The sequence below is a fragment of the Macaca mulatta genome, chromosome 1, assembly GCF_049350105.2.
Source record: "Macaca mulatta isolate MMU2019108-1 chromosome 1, T2T-MMU8v2.0, whole genome shotgun sequence".
NCBI classification, from domain to species: Eukaryota; Metazoa; Chordata; class Mammalia; order Primates; family Cercopithecidae; genus Macaca; species Macaca mulatta.
This window is the reverse complement of record NC_133406.1, coordinates 125,654,083-125,672,529: the sequence shown is the minus strand read 5'-3', so window position 1 is coordinate 125,672,529 and position 18,447 is coordinate 125,654,083. Positions and strand designations below refer to the sequence as shown.

The 18,447-nt window shown below is 40.2% G+C and overlaps 1 protein-coding gene across 4 annotated transcripts in view; it reads right to left on the bottom strand.

Annotated features, from left to right (window-relative positions):
• Window positions 1–3,562: 3,562 nt before the first annotated feature.
• The window catches only part of DENND2C (DENN domain containing 2C), an 85,403-nt gene continuing 70,518 nt past the window's right edge, over window positions 3,563–18,447 (bottom strand). For 2 of the 4 annotated variants that reach the window (XM_028830183.2, XM_077950686.1), the window contains exons 14-19: window positions 17,664–17,841; window positions 13,819–13,860; window positions 12,786–12,891; window positions 6,383–6,622; window positions 6,050–6,136; window positions 3,563–4,302 (exon numbers count right to left, since the gene is read on the bottom strand). In XM_028830183.2, coding sequence (XP_028686016.2) covers window positions 4,271–4,302; window positions 6,050–6,136; window positions 6,383–6,622; window positions 12,786–12,891; window positions 13,819–13,860; window positions 17,664–17,841 — 685 coding nt within the window. In that variant the 3' untranslated portion in view covers window positions 3,563–4,270. The remainder of the gene's footprint in view (window positions 4,303–6,049; window positions 6,137–6,382; window positions 6,623–12,785; window positions 12,892–13,818; window positions 13,861–17,663; window positions 17,842–18,447) is intronic. The other 2 variants (XM_028830192.2, XM_077950705.1) reach the window with 1 other exon arrangement.

Below are 18,447 nucleotides of genomic sequence, written 5' to 3'. Positions count from 1 at the left end.
GTTTTCTGCGTCTGCGTAAACTGAGTTCTATTTAGATACGCCGGCGCCTGACACTGATGTAATCACGTTCCCGGCATATTGACGTTCGCGCATGCTCAGTTGCTAATTTTGAAGGCGGGTCCGCCCGGTATCTAGAAATTGCCGGGCTGCTTTGTTTTGGGCGGACGTGACGTCAGTCTTGGCTTCATTGCGTCAGCGGAAGGCCTCAATTTCCTGTCTTCTGCTTACTGTATTTTTTTTGCCAGCGAATGGTGGCGATTTGAAGTTAGGGCTTTTCGTTTCCTCCAAAACATTGATATCTGGAACGGGAGCCCCTTAACACTTTCGGAGGGAACTGGCTGCAGGATTTGACGGGGAGAGATAACTGATTTCCCACCTCTGCTTACTGCCACCGTCTCCCCTTAATCTTCTCTTCCTCTGTGCCGGACTTCTTTCTTTTTATTATGGACACACGCTCTTGTTCTGCTGCCCAGGTTGGAGTGCAGTGGCGCGATCATAGTTCACTGCAGCCTCAACCCCCCCAGGCCCAAGCGATCCTTCCACCTCAGCCTCCTGAGCCGCTGGGCCTAGAGGTGCACACCACCACGCCTGGCTAATTTTTAATTTTTTTTTTTTTTTTTTCGAGACGGAGTCTCACTCTGTCGCCCAGGCTGGAGTGCAGTGGCGCGATCTCGGCTCACTGCAAGCTCCGCCTCCTGCGTTCACGCCATTCTCCTGCCTCAGCCTCCTAGTAGCTGGGACTACAAGGCGTCCGCCTCCATGCCCGGCTAATTTTTTGTATTTTTTGTATTTTCACCGTGTTAGCCAGGATGATCTCGATCTCCTGACCTCGTGATCCGCCCGCCTCGGCCTCCCAAAGTGCTGGGATTATAGGCTTGAGCCACAGCGCCCGGCCATTTTAAAATTTTTTTGTAGAGTTGGAGCCTTCCTATGTTGCCAAGGCTGGCCTCAAGCTATCCTCTCGCCTAGGCCTCCTAAAATGTGGGGAATACAGGCGTAAGCCACTGCACCCGGGGTCGTTCCTCTTTTACTTCCTTGCTGTACCCCGACTATCCTCCCCCCTCGCCACCCTGAAAACCTTTGCATTGGATAAGTACAATTCTTAAAGAGGCTCTAGAATTGGGCGCCAGTCTCCAATTAAAATTGTGAAGCTTTATGGTCTGAGTATCAAAAGGAACCTCAGTTCCTTAAAAATCCTGCCATTTTGGCTTTAGGACTTAAACGGTAATAGAATGGCACTCCTGTCTCCGAACCATTCAAGCTGCTGCCCATGCACTTTGTCTTCTTCATGGCTCCTGGACTAAGCAGCCTCCCTTTGATTAAGCAGTTAAAGACCAAATAAAGTTGTCAGACTATATACCCTGCCCAGTGTGCGGTCTAGACCCAGGCTTTGTCTGCCAAGAGCCTCGAAATGTTGACCTCCATTATTAAGCCTGATCAATCTAAGACTAATTCTTATTACTTAAGTACCATTAGGTAAATGTGCTAGCTGTAGATTTAAGTGACATAAAAGATCTTTACATCTTAAGAATTCTCCAAGGGATCTGTGGGGTTTTTATGTATTTATTCATTAAAAGATCTGTAAACAACATTTTATACAAATCTTGATTCTTTTACAAAAATATCCAGAATTCATAACACTTTACAGAAACAAAACACAACAGACCTAAGGAAATGAAGCAGCTTCAGGCTGCAAAGATGAAGACAGCATTCCTGAAGCGCAAAGGTCTCCTCCTAAAGGGATAGCCAGGATCCATCATAGTAAACCCTTTTACCCCCATTTTATAAACATCCAATTATTAACTGTTCCCGCTGGGTTGCAGTGTAAGAAGAGACCAAATGGAGAGATGTCTAGTAGAAGCCCCATTAGGGTAACCTGCTTAACATTTAAAAAAAGGCTCAGTTCTATTCCCTGGACCCACATCTGTAGGAATTATATTATACAGCACCAGTCTTAAATGGTGTTCTGCTTCAGGTTCATGCATACCTGAATGGGTTGTAATGAAATACTGTGCAAGTCAATAAACTGTATCACAATACAACTTAACAGTTTTGTAAGGCTGAATAAATACTTTCTGTGCCAGTTGAAACCATCAGCAGAAACTGAAGAAAACAAACTGACATTTGCTATAGCATTAATAAATGAAAAGTGCACCATCTGAACTTGAATTTGCCCATTAATTTGAAAAAACAAAACAAACAAAAAAAAACAGGCCCGGTGCACTGACTCATGCCTGTAATCCCAGCACTTTGGGAGGCCAAGGTGGGTGGATCACCTGAGGTCAGGAGTTCGAGACTAGCTTGGCCAACATGGTGAAACCCCGTCTCTACAAAAAATACAAAATTAGCCAGGTGTGGTGGTGGGCACCTATAATTCCAGCTACACGGGAGGCTGAGGCAGGAGAATTGCTTGAACCCAGGAGGCGGAGGTCTCAGTGAGCCGAGATCGTGCCATTGCGCTCCAGCCTGGGCAAAAAGAGCGAAACTCCGTCTTAAAACACACACACACACACACACACACACACACACACACACACACACACACAACATTGCACCATCACTGAAAAATTTCTCTTTCCAATCACTACTACTACTACTTTAGATATTAAAGGTCTGGATGACTAAGTGGTATATGTTCAAGGAATGTTCATATTTTGAGTCTAATTTAATTAGAGCAAAAATTTCAGCATTTCTAGGGCAATAAAAAGAGTCTCATCTAGGCATATATATATAAAGTCCCTTATCCTCAGAGCTGAAAAGTGGCTCTGGTACACTTAATAGAAAATTTTTATTAATAAAATAAATAGCTATATAATCCTACTGAGATGAAATTTCCATCTGGAGGACTAACCAACTTTGTGTCCATAAAAGTCCTGGCTTCAGTTCTGTGTTGTATAACTTTGGGCAACTTATTTAACAACTTTGAATTTGTGTTTTTTTCTTTTTTTTTTTGAGATGGAGTCTTACTCTGTCACCCTGACTGGAGTGCAGTGGTGCGATCTCCGCTCACTGCAACCTCCACCTCCTGGGCTCAAGCAATTCTCGTGACTCAGCCTCCCAAGTAGCCGGGATTACAGGCACCTGCCACCACGCCCAGCTAATTTTTATTTTTATTTTATTTTTAGTAGAGGGTTTCACCATGTTGGCCAGGCTGGTCTCGAACCCCTGACCTCAAATGATCCACCTGCCTTGGCCTCCCATAGTGCTGGGATTACAGACGTGAGTAACAGCACCCAGCTTTAGTTTCTTTATTAGTAAAATGCAGATGTAAATATCTATCTCATAAGGTTGATTTAAGGATTGGTTGAGATGATATGCATACATATACCACAGTGCATGGCACATGGTGGACACTAAAAAATAAAGGTGGCTCCCATGCCCTTGAGAGGACATTTTCATAATAGTTATAATTCCACAAAGTTTAAATTTATTTACTTATTTTTAAAATGTTTTTGTAGAGATAGGATCTTGCTACATTGCCCAGGCTGGTCTCAAACTCCTACCCTCAAACTCCTGCCTTAGTCTCCCAAAGTGGTGGAGATTACAAGTGTGAGCCACTGGATCCAGCCTCCACAAAGTTTAATGTTGACATGTGAGGGACAAGCAAGCTACTCAAATGCTACACAATTTGGAGGAGGAGTTGCAAGATGTCTAATTTTATAAGGTACTTAATAACAGTACTTTATAATATTACAAGTAGGGCTTCCTCCTGAGATTCCCCTAGATACAATCAATATAAGACAAAATAATGGAGATATGTAATGAGTCTATTCCTTTGCCCAGGTCAAACAGCCCATGGATTTAAAGCTGCCATGATAGTTCAGTGATGAGAATTACGCGTATAAGGCCAGTGTTCTCCATTTCCATCGTGTCTCTCTACTATGTTAAACTCAGCATTTCTCTCCTTATTCTCATCTTTGAGCTGTTTTTAAAAATGTAACAACAAGGCTTTTCCTTGTGAAAGACAACTACTTTCATAGATGAAGCACAAAACAGAGAATGAGCCCAAGAATGACATAGAAAAGGCTGCTATAAAAAAAAAAAAAATGGAGACAGAGTAAAGATGGCATTGGTTCCAGACCATTCCCAACAATTCTCCAGTAATTACTACAGCAGCAACAGGAGAATCCTCCTCCGACAGCCTGACTCGCTCTTTAACCTTTTAAAATTTCAAGAATTTTGTAGAATACTTCATGGGATCCTGACCCTTGGAAAAATATTTTCTTTGGCACTTTCTATTGTATATTCAGGATGGAGACAATCAGAGGTTTCATTTCTTCTGCAGAAATTTCATTTTACTTCCTAAAGGGAAAGAAAAGGACAGTGAACTCTCAATTCATTTTTATTTATTGTACATTATTTGAGGCAAGGGGTTAACTGGTCAGTCATTCAGAACAGCCCAAGAGTTAAGCTGACATCTCAAACTCAGTTGATGTGTTTAACCACCAAAACCAAAACAAAAACGAACCCCAAACCCCATGTGTCTAATTAATTGCAGAGGTCAAAAAGAACTCAGACATCATGTAATCTGGTGGTTTTCAACCTTGACTATGGGTTAAAATCACCTGGCTTCTCCCCAGAGATTTCCTGGAGCCCAGGGGAAAATTTTTTAAAGTTCTCTGGAGATTATAAAATGTAGTCAGAGCTGAGAACCACTGATCTAATCTAACCCCATAGTATAAAGATGAAATAACAGCCTAAGGCCTAATATGTCCATGGTCTGTCAACTAGTGAAGGACAGGCCCTAATTAGGGGGCATATATTTCAAAGGCAAAATATAAATATCATAGAATATAGGTTATTCATAATTTTAGGCTAGCCACACCCCTGTTCTCTTATATCATACTAGATAATGAACTATTATTGAAAAATCATAAATGTGTTTATGAAGTAGAAAATTAGAGACTTGTAAGAAATCCTCTTTTGCCTCAGAAGTCCCTCTAAACCAGGTGTTTTTAATCTGGAGTACCAAGGATAGACTTCATGGGTTACATGAGCAGCCTAAAATTATACGCAAAATTTATTTATATGCTGTAAATACATTTTTCTGGGAAAAAGGACCACAGTTTTTATAAGATTTCTCCAAGGAATGTGTCCTAGAAAAGATTAATAATCATGATATACAAACATATCATGAAATAAATAAACTTCTATCAGAGAGGTTCATCTCTGGGAAATGGCCCCACAGACTACTCTGATGAGGGATCCCAAATTTTGAGAAAAATGCTTCTTTTTCTCCAGAACACTTTGAAACTAGCATCATGGTTTATGGTCAGCCTATTTAAGGCTATATTACTGATCTGATTATAAAGCTTTTGTGATGAGGCCCACTTACTGCAAAGCTTTTTCAGCCACATTTATTTTTTATTTTTATTTATTTATTTTTTATTTATTATTTTTTAAATTTTTATTTATTTTTTTCAGAGACAAGAATCTCACTCTGTTGTCTGTGGCAAGATCATCTTACTGAGGCCTCAAACTCCCAGGTTCCAGCAATCCCCCTCAGGCCTCAACCTCCTATGTAGCTAGAACTACAGGCATGTGCCAGCATGCCTACTTTTTTTTTTTTTTTTTTTTGAGAGAGAGTTTTGCTCTTGTCGCCCAGGCTGCAGTGCAACTGTGTGATCTCTGCTCACTATAACCTCTGTCTCCTGGGTTCAAGCAATTCTCCTGCCTCAGCCTCCCAAGTAGCTGGCATTACAGGTGCCTGCCACTAAGCCATGCTAATTTTTGTATTTTTAGTTGAGACAGGGTTTCACCATGTTGGACAGGCTAGCTAGTCTCGAACTCCTAACCTCAGGTGATCAACCTGCCTCAGCCTCCCAAAGTGCTGGGATTACAGGCGTGAGCCACCATGCCAAGCCATGTCCAGCTAATTTTAAAATTTTGTGTACAGATGGGGTCTCACTATGTTGCCCATGCTGGTCTCAAACTCCTGGCCTGAAGCAAACCTCCTTACTTGACCTCGTAAAGTGCTAGAATTACAGGTATGAGCCACTGCGCCTGGTCTTCAGCAACATTTATCTAACAAGAAAACACAGCAACTTACCAAGACTCCGCAAAATTCTATTCATCCCACTGGGCTCTGACTCAGGAATTGTTTCCAAATACTGGATGGCCCGGACCTCAAACAAACCTACAAGGAAAAACTCATGTTGGTGAAACTGTCTAACACTCCAGACTGGGAATTACATAAAACTCTGTGCTCATTACCAGTGTATTATTTCCAGGGCTAAAACAATATTACAAAATAAACAATTCTTATAATAAACAACTCGGATTTTGAGTCCTTGTTGCTTTACAATACTTTTTATTCATAATATAGTAAAATCTTTCAAGGTATTCACTAAATAGAGAGGGAGAACTTAATAATGAAACCGACCTTTAACTCCACTTTTCCGGAGCTCTCGGTCCTGGATGAATCCTGCAAACATCTGAGTCTCCATGAAGAGATCCAGGAAGTGGCGTACACTTCGGGAGGTGTGAGACTTACGGAATGGTTCCCTTTGGAAAACACGCTCCCCACGCTCCGTGACAGTCATGTTCAAAGAATAATGTCCTACCAACTCCACAAAAAACCTGACAAATGCTTCAGACACCAGAGAGTTGAGTGTCACATCTGCTGCAACATGAAAAAAAAAAGAAAAAATCTCCTCAGTTATCTGTATCTGTAAACACTGGCTCTGGTTATGGAAGTCATGCCTAAGAAGTTATAGATCAAAGGACTGAGAATAAATCTAGGAGTGTTCATTCTTCACTTTCTTTCTCCATGACCTAGAAAAGGCTAATTGATTCTACCCTTACCTTCATTTTCTTTCCATACATACTCCTTCTACATCTTGCAAACTGGCCTGCACATCTGTTGATTTCATGGTAACTGCTCTTTCAAAGGCCACTGGTGAGAGCCAGCCAAATTTAATCTGCTCTTCTATTTTTATCTCCTTTAAGCTCCATGTTGCATTTGTGCTGACTACCTCCTCAGTTCTTTTGTCCCCCACAACTCTATGCTCTTCTGATTTCCTGGTTCCCTTCCTGACTTGATGACAAAGCAGTTATTTTTCTCTTGTCCTTTCTTTCTCTTCCTGAGCATGGTGCTCAGACACTCTTCTTCAACACTCCCTTCCTTAAAGGGCTAATTGGCACAGAGATAGAACTGGCTATGATAATACTGTAATTCCAAACCTTAGTTTTCCAGCCCTGTGATCTCACCTTCTACATTTTCAGGCTACCTATGGGTGGTTATCATTTGGCTGTCCCATTAGCACATAAGTTCCATCTGTCTAAAGGTCACTATATCAGGTTCTTTTTGGAACTTGGACTATGAATCAATTAAACAAACAATACATATCTAAAGCCGAATCCATTATATTTCCCCACCAAATCAGTTTCCCTCTCAATAGTCCCATTTTTTTAAATAAAGATTTTTTTTTTCCTAAAATACAGACAGGGTCTTGCTATGCTGCCCAGGCGCTGGTCTCAAACTCCTGGGCTCAAGCAATTCTCCCACCTCAGCATTCCAAAATGCTGGGATTACAGATGTGAGCCACCATGCCTCGGTGACATTGCCATTTCATACTACACTATAATTATTCCATAAAAATAGTGATTTGAGGGCTGAAGTTGCACTGTATTAAGTGCTTTTACAAACATAATAATCTATTATTATTTTTTTCTTTTACAGAGGAAACTGAGATGCCAAATGATTAAATAAATTCTCTAGGGTCATCCCATCTAGTAAGTGAAGATGCTGGACTCACAAGTCAGGTGATTTTTAATCCCTATAATACACTACATTATATTGCCTTCCAGGTTCCAGGCTCAAACTTCAGATTCAACTTACACTCCCTCTTTTTCTTCCATATCCAAATAGTCTTCCCCCCCCGACCCTTCACAATGTCTGTTGCTCTTTTCCCAGGGATCCACTCAGGATGGGAATCAGGGACCTAAGTTTAGTCAGAGTTCTACCATAAAGCAGTTGCATAATAGTGGGTGGCTCACTTTTCTCAGTTGGCCTGTCCACATCTGGGCAGCCAGCAGGGCTGACCAGGTGATTTCCAAGGTCTCTTTCTGAATTACACTTTGACTCTAATCTAGGGTTTTGCTATATTTTGTCCAACTCCCTTCCTTCTCATCTCTTTCCTTCTGCAGCTGAGAATCCGTGTCCATCACTGCATTTATCTTTCTTTTTTTTAATTATTTTTTTTTTTTGTAGAGATGGGGTCTTGCTATGTTGCTCAGGCTGGTATTGAACTTATCCTGCCTTGACCTCCCAAAGTGCTTGAGATCACAGGTATGAGCCACCACACCCAGCCCCAACACTGCATTTATCTTCAACACTTTTGCCTCACTGTTATGTCTTATTTTCTTTCTTTTAAAAATTATGTTTTTCTATAATTTCTTTATTCTTTCCTTTTTAATGTATATACTTTACATATTCTTTGATATGTATGAGTATTTTATAAGATCAACAATGAAATGAATAAATTCTCTACCACAAACAAAGCTTACAAACAGAACATTACTAATATCTTTGAAGTTTCCTGTGTGACTCTCTCTAATGGCATTCTTCTCCCACTTTCCAATAGAGTGACCATGGAATTTTGGATTTATTATTCCCTTGCTCTGCATTATAGTTTCACTATACACATATAAAACCCCAATAGCATATTATTAGGTTTTGTATGTCTTTGAACGGTATACAAAATATTGTAGTCTTCTTCAACTTACTGTTTTATTCAATATATGTTTTTAAGAATCATTTTTAACTGGGTGCAGCTAAAATGGCTCATGCCTGTAATCCCAACACTTAGGAGACTGAGGCAGGCAGCTCACCTGAGCCCAGGAGCTTAGGACCAGGCTGGGCAACATAGACTCCATCTCTACAAAAAATTTAAGAATTAGCTGAGTGTGGTGGCACAGGCCTGTGGTCCCAGTTACTCAGGAGGCTGAGGACAGAGGATTGCTTGAGCATAGGGGGTCAAGGCTGCAGTGGGCCATGATCACACCACTTGCACTCCAGCCTGGTTGACAAAATAAAACCTTATCTCAAAAAAAATTCATTATTAAAGCTTTATTCTCCTGAAAATGGATATTCACATTGTTTTTAGTTTTTGCTATCACATATACTGGCACTATGAAAACTAATGAACTTGTTTCCCAGTGATCATGTACAAGAGATTCACTAGGGTATGTATCTACAAACTACATTGTTGGGTTGCAGGATATGTCCACCTTTAATATTACTAGATAATGCCAACTTCAAAGTGGTTGAACTACTTGACACACTCTTACCAACACTTGATATTGTCAGACTTAAATTTTTTTTTTTTTGAGACAGGGTCTTGCTCTATTGCCCAGGCTAGAGTGCAAGTGGCACCATCACAGCTCACTGCAGCCTCAAATTCCCGGGCTCAAGTGATCCTTCCACCCTAGCCTCCTGAGTAGCTGGGACTACAGGCACACATCAACACTCCTGGCTAATGTTTTAATTATTTTTGTAGAAACAGGGTCTTGCTATGTTACACAGGCTGGTCTTGAACTCCCGGGCTCAAGTGATTCTCCCACCTTGACCTCCCAAAGTGCTAGGATTACAGGTATGAATCACAGTGCCTGGACAGATTTTTTAGTTTTTGTGAATACGGTGGGTATAAAAAATGGTATTGCACTGTGGCTTACATTTACACTTCCCTGAATGTAAATGATGTAGTGAGGTTGCATGTCTCTTCAATTACTTATATGCTTATCATGTTTCTTCTTTTTTGAATGTTTGTTCCTGTCTTTTTCTCATTTTTCTGTTGGATTGTTTATCTTTTTCTTACTGATTTGCAGGTGTTTTTTAAAAAAATTAATTCTAGACACTATTCATTTGGTAGCTACATATGTTGAAGATGTCTTCACCTAGTCTGTAACTAGTTTTTAAGATCTCTTTTCCATGGTGTCCCTTGATGAAAAGAAAATTTAAAGATTTAACACAGTCAAATTAACCTATCTTTTCCTTTATGGTCTCTGCTCTTTGTGCCATGTTTTTAAGAACCCCACCACTGTGTTATTGACATAAATAATTTTCTTCTATTCTTTCAAAAATATTTTCAAAAGCTTTGCTTTTAACATTTAAGTCTTTAAATTCACTGGAATTAATTTTCTGTATAGTATGAGGTATACATCCATATTCATTTCTTTTCATATAGAAGACCAATTGTCCTATTTATTATTATTATTTTAGACAGGGTCTTACTCTCTCACCCAGGCAGGAGTGCAGTGGCACAATCTTGGCCCACTGCAACCTCCACCTCCCGGGTTCAAGTGATTCTCCTGCCTCAGCATACTGAGTAGCTGGGATTAAAGGTGTGCACCACCACACCTGGCTAATTTTTGTATTTTTAGTAGAGACGGGGTTTCACCATGTTGGCCAGGCTGGTCTCAAACTGCTGACCTCAAGTGATCTGCCCACCTCCGCCTCCCAAAGTACTGGGATTACAGGTACGAGCCACCGTGCCCAGCCCATGGATCATTAAATGATCCATCCTTTTTCCACTGATACACAACGCTGGCACTGACACAAATCAAGTTTCCTTATGCATACGCACTCTGTATTCCTTCTGTTGCTCTATTTCTGCACCAAAACCAAACTATCTTAATTACTATCTTTATAATAAATTTTGATGTCTAGTAGTGCAAGCCTTCCAACCTTGTTCTTTTTTGAGTGCCTTGGCTGTTCCTGGCCCTTTTTACATCCAATTAAATTTTATGGTTGGACGCAATGGCTCACCCATGTAATCCCACGGCTTTGGGAGGCCGAGGTGGGTGAATTGCTTGAGCTCAGGAGTTCAAAATCAGCCTGGGCAACATCGTGAAACCCTGTCTCTACAAAAAATACAAAAAACTAGCCAGGTGTGATGGTGCACACCTGTTGGCCCAGCTACATGGTGGGCTGAGATGGGAGGATTGCTTGTGCTCAGGAGGTCAAAGCTGCAGTGAACCATGATTGCACCACTGCGCTCCAACCTGGGTAACAAAGCAAGACCCTGTCTCAAAAATAAAAATAAAAATAATAAATAATAAATTTTACAATCAATCGGCTGAATGGAATTCTAATTCTCTCTTGAACCCTCTCCCATCTCACTTTCTTCCCCTCATTCCACTGAATCTGCTGTTATCAAGGTCTTCATACTGTCAAATCCACTGGTCAAATCTTAGTCCCACCATACTTGGTCTCTTTGCAGCTGTAGGCATAACTGATTACTCTTCTTTTCATGAAGTATTCTATTTGCTCAACTTCTGCAATGTCACACTCCGTTTGTTTTTTATTTTTCTTTTCACTTTTTGTAGAGATGAGGTCTCATTATGTTGCCCAGGCTAGTTTGGAATTCCTAGGTTGAAGCAATCTCCTGCCTTGGCCTCCCAAAGTGCTGGGATTACAGGTGTGAGCCACTGTACCTGCCCACACTCCTGGCAGTTTACACACATACTTTCCTGGTTTTTCTCCTTTACTGGCTGCTCCTCTTAGTCTCCCTTGCTGGATAGTTCTCCTCCTTCCAACCTCCAAGTGTTGGAAATCTAACCACGCCATTTACAACCAACAGAGGGCTCAATCCTTAAACCTTTGTTATTTTCTAACAATACTCACTCTATACGATCATCTCATCTGGTCCCACAGCTTTATAACAGCAATTTCTAAATGTTTGCATTTAGCCCAAATCTTTCTTCTAAAACATTTCTAGTTGGATGTCTGCTTAAGTATTAAACTTCTAATAGGTATCTCAAACTGTAACATCCAAAACTAAACTTTTTATTACTCCTCTAAATCTGCTCCTTCTAGGCCAGGTGTGGTGGCTCACAACTGTAATCCCAGTGCTTTGTGAGGCTAAGGCGGGAGGATTGCTTGAGACCAGGAGTTTAAAATCAACCTAGGCAACATGGTGAGACCCTGTCTCTACAAAAAATAAAAAGATTAGCTAGGTGTGGTGGTGCATGCCTGTAGTCCCAGTTGAGGCAGGAGACTTGCTTGAGCCCAGGAGGTTGAGGCTGTGGTGAGCTATAATTGCATCACTGCACTCCAGCCTGGGTGACACAGCAAGAAACAAAAAACAAAAAAAGAAAAAAACCCAAAACAAACAAAAAAAGCCCTGCTCCTTCCCTAATATTCCTTGTCAGTACATAGCCTTAGTTTTCTCATCTGTAAAATGAGGATTAAATAATGATACCTGCTTCATAAAGATAAAACAAAATGTATGTTAAGTGCTTAGCATAATGCCTGATACAGTGTAAGCACCCAATAAATATTATTTGCCCATTTATTTAACAAGTATTTATTGAGTACCTACTTACTGAATACTGTTTAAAGTACTGGAGATAGAGAACAAAATAAAGCCACTGTTCTCACAGAACTTACGCTGTAGCATATGAAATAGTGCTAAGAGCCTTGAAGAAAATTAAAGCAAGGGGAAGAGGATAAGGAGCACTAGGGGAATGGGTACAATTTAAAATAGGACAGTCAGGAAAGGCCTCAGTGAGAAGGTGACGTGAGCATGGACCTACAGGAAGAAAGGGCAGGAGTCATGTGGATATCTGCGGGAATAGCATTCTATAAATGTAACTGAGCAAGTGCAAAGGTCCTGAAATAGAAGAGGACCTGGCATATTGAGGATAAGCAAGGAAGCTGATTATAAGATTTTCAAGGCGCAGGCAATCTAATGCTACTTTGGTATATCCTTTAACATAGTGCTGGGCATTCAGTAAATATTTACTACCTTAATCCTTAAGTCCTTGGCTCACTTGTCTCATACCTTGTGAAAAATTCTGCTCCTGAGTCAAGATTTCATTTCGTTCTTCCAAAATCTGCATCAGGGCAGCTTGAAGTTTTGGTGGTAGAATTTCATCCTCATCAGATACCTTAAGAAAAAAAATGGAGATTTTTCTTTGTAGGAGATTTGAGGGATTAAGTCTCAAATATGCCCTAGTTATTTCTCCAAAATTCCACAAGTGACTTTATATATTTTGGCTAAAGAGTCAGTCTGAAGTCTCCTTCCCTACATGAAGAATCTTTCATGTTTATGGTGTATATATTTTAACTATATTAAACAAATAAACAATATACTTTATAAAATTTTCTGGCACTTTTCCACCAGATCTCTCTCATCTACAAGTCTTCTATTATATTATGAAGATCATCCACAAATAAATTGTATTTCAAACGTGATGAGCTAATCGATTCTGAAAATGTCCTGGGAAACACTCTTCTTTTCACCCTGTGTTTCAGAGCTCACACTCCGACACACAGGTTATATCTGGAGGGCTGATCTAAGAAGGCTTTTGAACTCTTCCTTTCCACTTCAGTATTAAGAATAAATGGTCACTTCATTCTTGCTCCGACTGTACCTTGTACAAATTTCTATCATACAATTTCTAAAACTTTATGTATGTCTGTTTCTCCGCATTAGTCTGTAAGACCTAAGGGTTCAAACTGTGTCTTACTCATTTTTACATTCTAACAGAGTATCTAGAAACAATCAGTGCTTAATAAATGCTTTTAAAATGTAATTAAATTAGAGGCTTATGTGTCGACCCACCTGGAGTTTTACCTCTTTTGAGAATGACACATTTATGTTTCCTCCTTCCTTTGGGATAGGCAGCTATAAACTGAAGCCAAATTTTTCAAGTCGATCTTGCTTGATTGGCCATGGTGTCAACTCAAGTATGTGTAGGAACTAAAGTTTTGCCTGAGTCATATTCTCTAAGTACTTTCACATATTGTCTGTCCAATTATCTACAGTAGACATTTATCCTAAAACATTAGTAATTACCTCCTTTGGCACTCACCTCCTGTAAGAACTTGTCTGCACAGAGATCAACTATCAGCACCTATGAAATAAAGGAGCCAGGCAAGTTCAACCAGAGACATTCACAGACAAATACAGGCAATGAGAATAGTTTTAAACAAAATTTACTCAAAGTTTTAGCCCATTTAAAAGTTAGCCAATCAACACAACAAAAAATAAATTGCAAATAGAAGAATGATGACATGCATACCAATAGATTAAAAGAGACTAAAAACATATCAACTAAATACAATGTGTGGGGCCAGGCACAATGGCTCACACCTGTAATCCCAGAACTTTGGAAAGTCGAGGCAGGAGGAACTCTTCAGCCCAGGAGTTGGAGACCAGCCCTGGCAACACAGTGAGACCCTGTCTATACACAAAATTTAAAAATTAGCTGGGCGTGTGGTACACACTTGTAGTCCCAGCTACTTGGGAGGCTGATCTGAGAGGATCACTTGAGTCTGGGAGGTCAAGGATGCATTGATTGTGATTGCGCCAATGCACTCCAGCCTGGGTGACAGAATGAGACCCTGTCTCTAAATAAATAAATAAACGAATAAATAAGTACAATATGTGGACTTCGTTTTGAACCTGATTTAAATAAATTATTAAAAGTTTATGAGACAACTGGAGATTTAAACACTGGATTTTGCTGATATCAAGGAATTGTTGGATATTTTAGGTGTGATAATGGTATTGAGGTTATGTTTAAATATGCCCTTATGTTAGAGAGATTCACATTGTAATATTTAGAGATGAAATTGTGTCAGGATATCCTTCAAAATATTATGGGAAAGAGGAACGGGTAAGGGTAAAGACTGGCCATTATTTGATAAGTACTGAAGTGAGGTGACTGGTACACAAGGATTCGTTTCACTCTTCTGTTTACTTTTACATATGTTTAAAGTTTCCAAAATAATTTTTTTTTTTTTTAAGAAGGACAAAGCAGTGGAGTAACAGGGAACAGTCTTTTCAATAAGTGGTATCGGCACAGACGGTACCATATAAAAACAAATGAAACAACCCCTACTTCACATTATACACACAAAAATCAAGTTCCAGGAGGATTCATAATCAAAAGTTAAAGGCAAAATAATGAAAGGCCCAAGAGACAATATAGAAGGATATTTTCATGAGGTTAATATAAAGTAACTTAAGCAGCTCACTAAAAACATCATGTATAAAGAAAAAGATTGATAATTTTAACCACATTAAAATTAAGAATTTCTGTGCATTAAAAAACATCATTTTTGAAAATGAAAAGGCAAGCCACAGACAAAGGGGCCAGTATCCAGAGCATAAAAAGACATCTTAACGCCAGGCGCGGTGGCTCACGCCTGTAATCCCAGCACTTTGGGAGGCCGAGGTGGGCGGATCACCTGAGGTGGAGTTCAAGAGCAGCCTGGCCAACATGCTGAAACCCTGTCTCTACTAAAAATACAAAAATTAGCCAGGCGTGGTGGCAGGCGCCTGTAATCCCAGCTACTCAGGAGGCTGAGGCAGGAGAATTGCTTGAATCCAGGAGGCAGAGGTTGCATTGAGCCAAGATCGTGCCATTGCACTCCAGCCTGGGAGACAAGAGCGAGACTTCATCTCAAAAAGGAAAGGAAAAGGAAAAGGAAAAGGAAAAGGAAAATGAAAAGGAAAAGGAGAGGAGAGGAGAGGAGAGGAAAGGAAAGGAGAGGAAAGAAAAAGAAAACATCTTAAACAATAAGAGAGTAGGGGCTGGGTGTGGTGGCTCACACCTGTAATCCCAGCACTTTGGGAGGCCGAAGAGGGCAGATCACTTGAGGACAGCAGTTTGAGACCAGCCTGGCCAACATGGTGAAACCCTGTCTCTACTAAAAATACAAAAAATTAGCTGTGCTTGGTGGCGTGCACCTATAGTCCCAGCTACTGAGAGGCTGAGACACGATAATTGCTTGAACCTGGGAGGCAGAAGTTGCAGCGAGCTGAGATCACGCCACTGCACTCCAGCCTGGGCAACAGAGTGAGACTCCATCTCAAAAACAAAACAAAACAAGGGCCGGGCGCGGTGGCTCAAGCCTGTAATCCCAGCACTTTGGGAGGCCGAGACGGGCGGATCACGAGGTCAGGAGATCGAGACCATCCTGGCTAACACAATGAAACCCCGTCTCTACTAAAAATACAAAAAAATTAGCCGGGCGAGGTGGCGGGCGCCTGTAGTCCCAGCTACTCGGGAGGCTGAGGCAGGAGAATGGCGTAAACCCGGGAGGCGGAGTTTGCAGTGAGCCGAGATAGTGCCACTGCACTCCAGCCTGGGCGACAGAGCGAGACTCCGTCTCAAAAAACAAAACAAAACAAAACAAAACAAAAACAAAACCAAAAACAAAACAAGAGAGTAAACAATGTAATGGAAAGAGACAAAGATTTTTATAAAAGATGATATTCAAGAGACCAATAAATAGGATGCTCAACCTCAACAGGAATCAAATTAAATTAAATTTGTGCAAATTAAACCACAATGTGAATAACACTATGCACCCACCAGATAGGCTAAATTATACAACTGATGACAGTAAGTAATGGTGAAGACGTGCAGCAACAGGAATTCTCATACGCTGTTGAAGGGAATTTAAATTGGCACAACTACTTTGGAAAACAATTTAACTTTATTAAAGTTGGAGATATGTTTACCCTATGACTCAGCAATTCAATTTCCAAGTATATACCCATTGAATTATGTGTGTATGCACTGGGAGTCATGTATATTTATAGCAACATTATTCATAACAACCTCAAACTGGAAACAACTCAAATGTTCAATTGTAGAATGGATAAGAAAATTGTGGTACATTCACACAATGGAATCCTATATACTAATTAGAATGATCAAACTATTGTTGACCTCATCAACATAGATCAATCTTACAGATATAATATTGAGCAGAGGAAGCCAGGCAAAAATATATATACCATATGAATCTATTTATATCAAGTTTAAAACCAGACAAAGCTGAATTACATTGCTTAGGGAGGAATGCCTAGGAGTAAAACTATAAAGAAAAACAAGTCAATGAATACCATTAAAGTCAAGATAATGATTACCTTTGGTGGGGGATGGGGATGGGGATGGAAACAGAGATTAGAAAGAGGCATGATGGGGACTCCTAGGGGGTTGGCACTGATTCCATTGTGGCAATATTTCCATTCCATTCTAATGCTGGTTATGTATCTGTACATTTTGCTTTAACCACATATATATATTGTGTTTTATTTGAAATAAAGTTTTTTGGGTTTTTGTTTTGAGACAGTGTCTCCCTCTGACACCCAGGCTGGAGCACAGTGGCATGATCTCAGCTCACTGCAACCTCTGCCTCCTGGGTTCAGGCAATTCTGCCTCAGCCTCTCAAGTTGCTGGGATTACAGGCATGTGCCACCACACCTGGCTAATCTTTGTCTTTTTAGTAGGGATGGGGTTTTACCATGTTGGCCAGGCTGGTTTCAAACTCCTTGACTTCAAGTGATCCACCTGCCTCAGCCTCCCAAAGTGCTGGGATTACAGGCATGAGCCACCATGCCAGGCCGTGAAATAATTTTTAAAGTTAATCCAGAGTACTGTACCCTTCAGAATAACACAAGAATGAGCCCAAGGTTACCACTGTAAATAAGATACAGGTTTGGATTTATGTGTACGATCAAATTTTCCCATCTTAATACTAGAAATATTATAAACAACAATATTATAATATAATAGAAATATTATAAATAGCATAAAGTAGTAATAATAACTATATTAATTAATAACAATTCCACCACTCTTAAGATTACTTATTTTTACTTCTCAGTGCTCCAATATTAGGTTCTATTCTTCCATCTCACCTCTTCAATGGGTAGGTCCTGGAGCTGTGGTAAGGAGCAAGACAGGATTCCAATAAGGAATGGAGTAGGTGAGCAGACGATGTCAATCATAGATGCTGGCAGGACTGGGATGTAGGTATGCTGCCAGGTGAACGGATACAGTGTAGCTACCACAGCATGGCCACATTTTGACAGGGTGCTAGCCAGAGGAGAAAACAAATGGTGTCATATATAGAGCAACATAAGCAGGACATTTCAGTTATTATGTTAAAGAATTAAAAATTGATGCTGGTTAGTGATCACAGATTAAAAACTATGTGAACAGTCATTAATTTTTTAACATTTTAGTTAAAATTTAAACTTAATTTACTGAAAATGTTCAATCTCAATCCAGCTCATCTCCACAATTTCTCATGCGAAAAATTAGTGTACTTAGAAAAGTATTACCAACTTTTGACAATAGGGTAAGCAAAATGCATTTAAAAGGGAAATTTATTATAACCCAAAAAAGTCATTTGTATACCCTAATGCAAGTGGCTTTTTGATGATTTACCATTTGAAATTATCCATGCCACTATATACCACTAGCTAATTGAGAGACTGATCCTACATTTTAATAATATGCCCAAATTTTTGTTCTCACTCATAGGTGGGAATTGAACAATGAGAACACTTGGACACAGGGTGGGGAACATCACACACCAGGACCTGTTGTGGGGTGGGGGAGGGAGGGAGGGAGGGATAGCATTAGGAGAAATACCTAATGTAAATGACGAATTAATGGGTGCAGCACACCAACATGCAT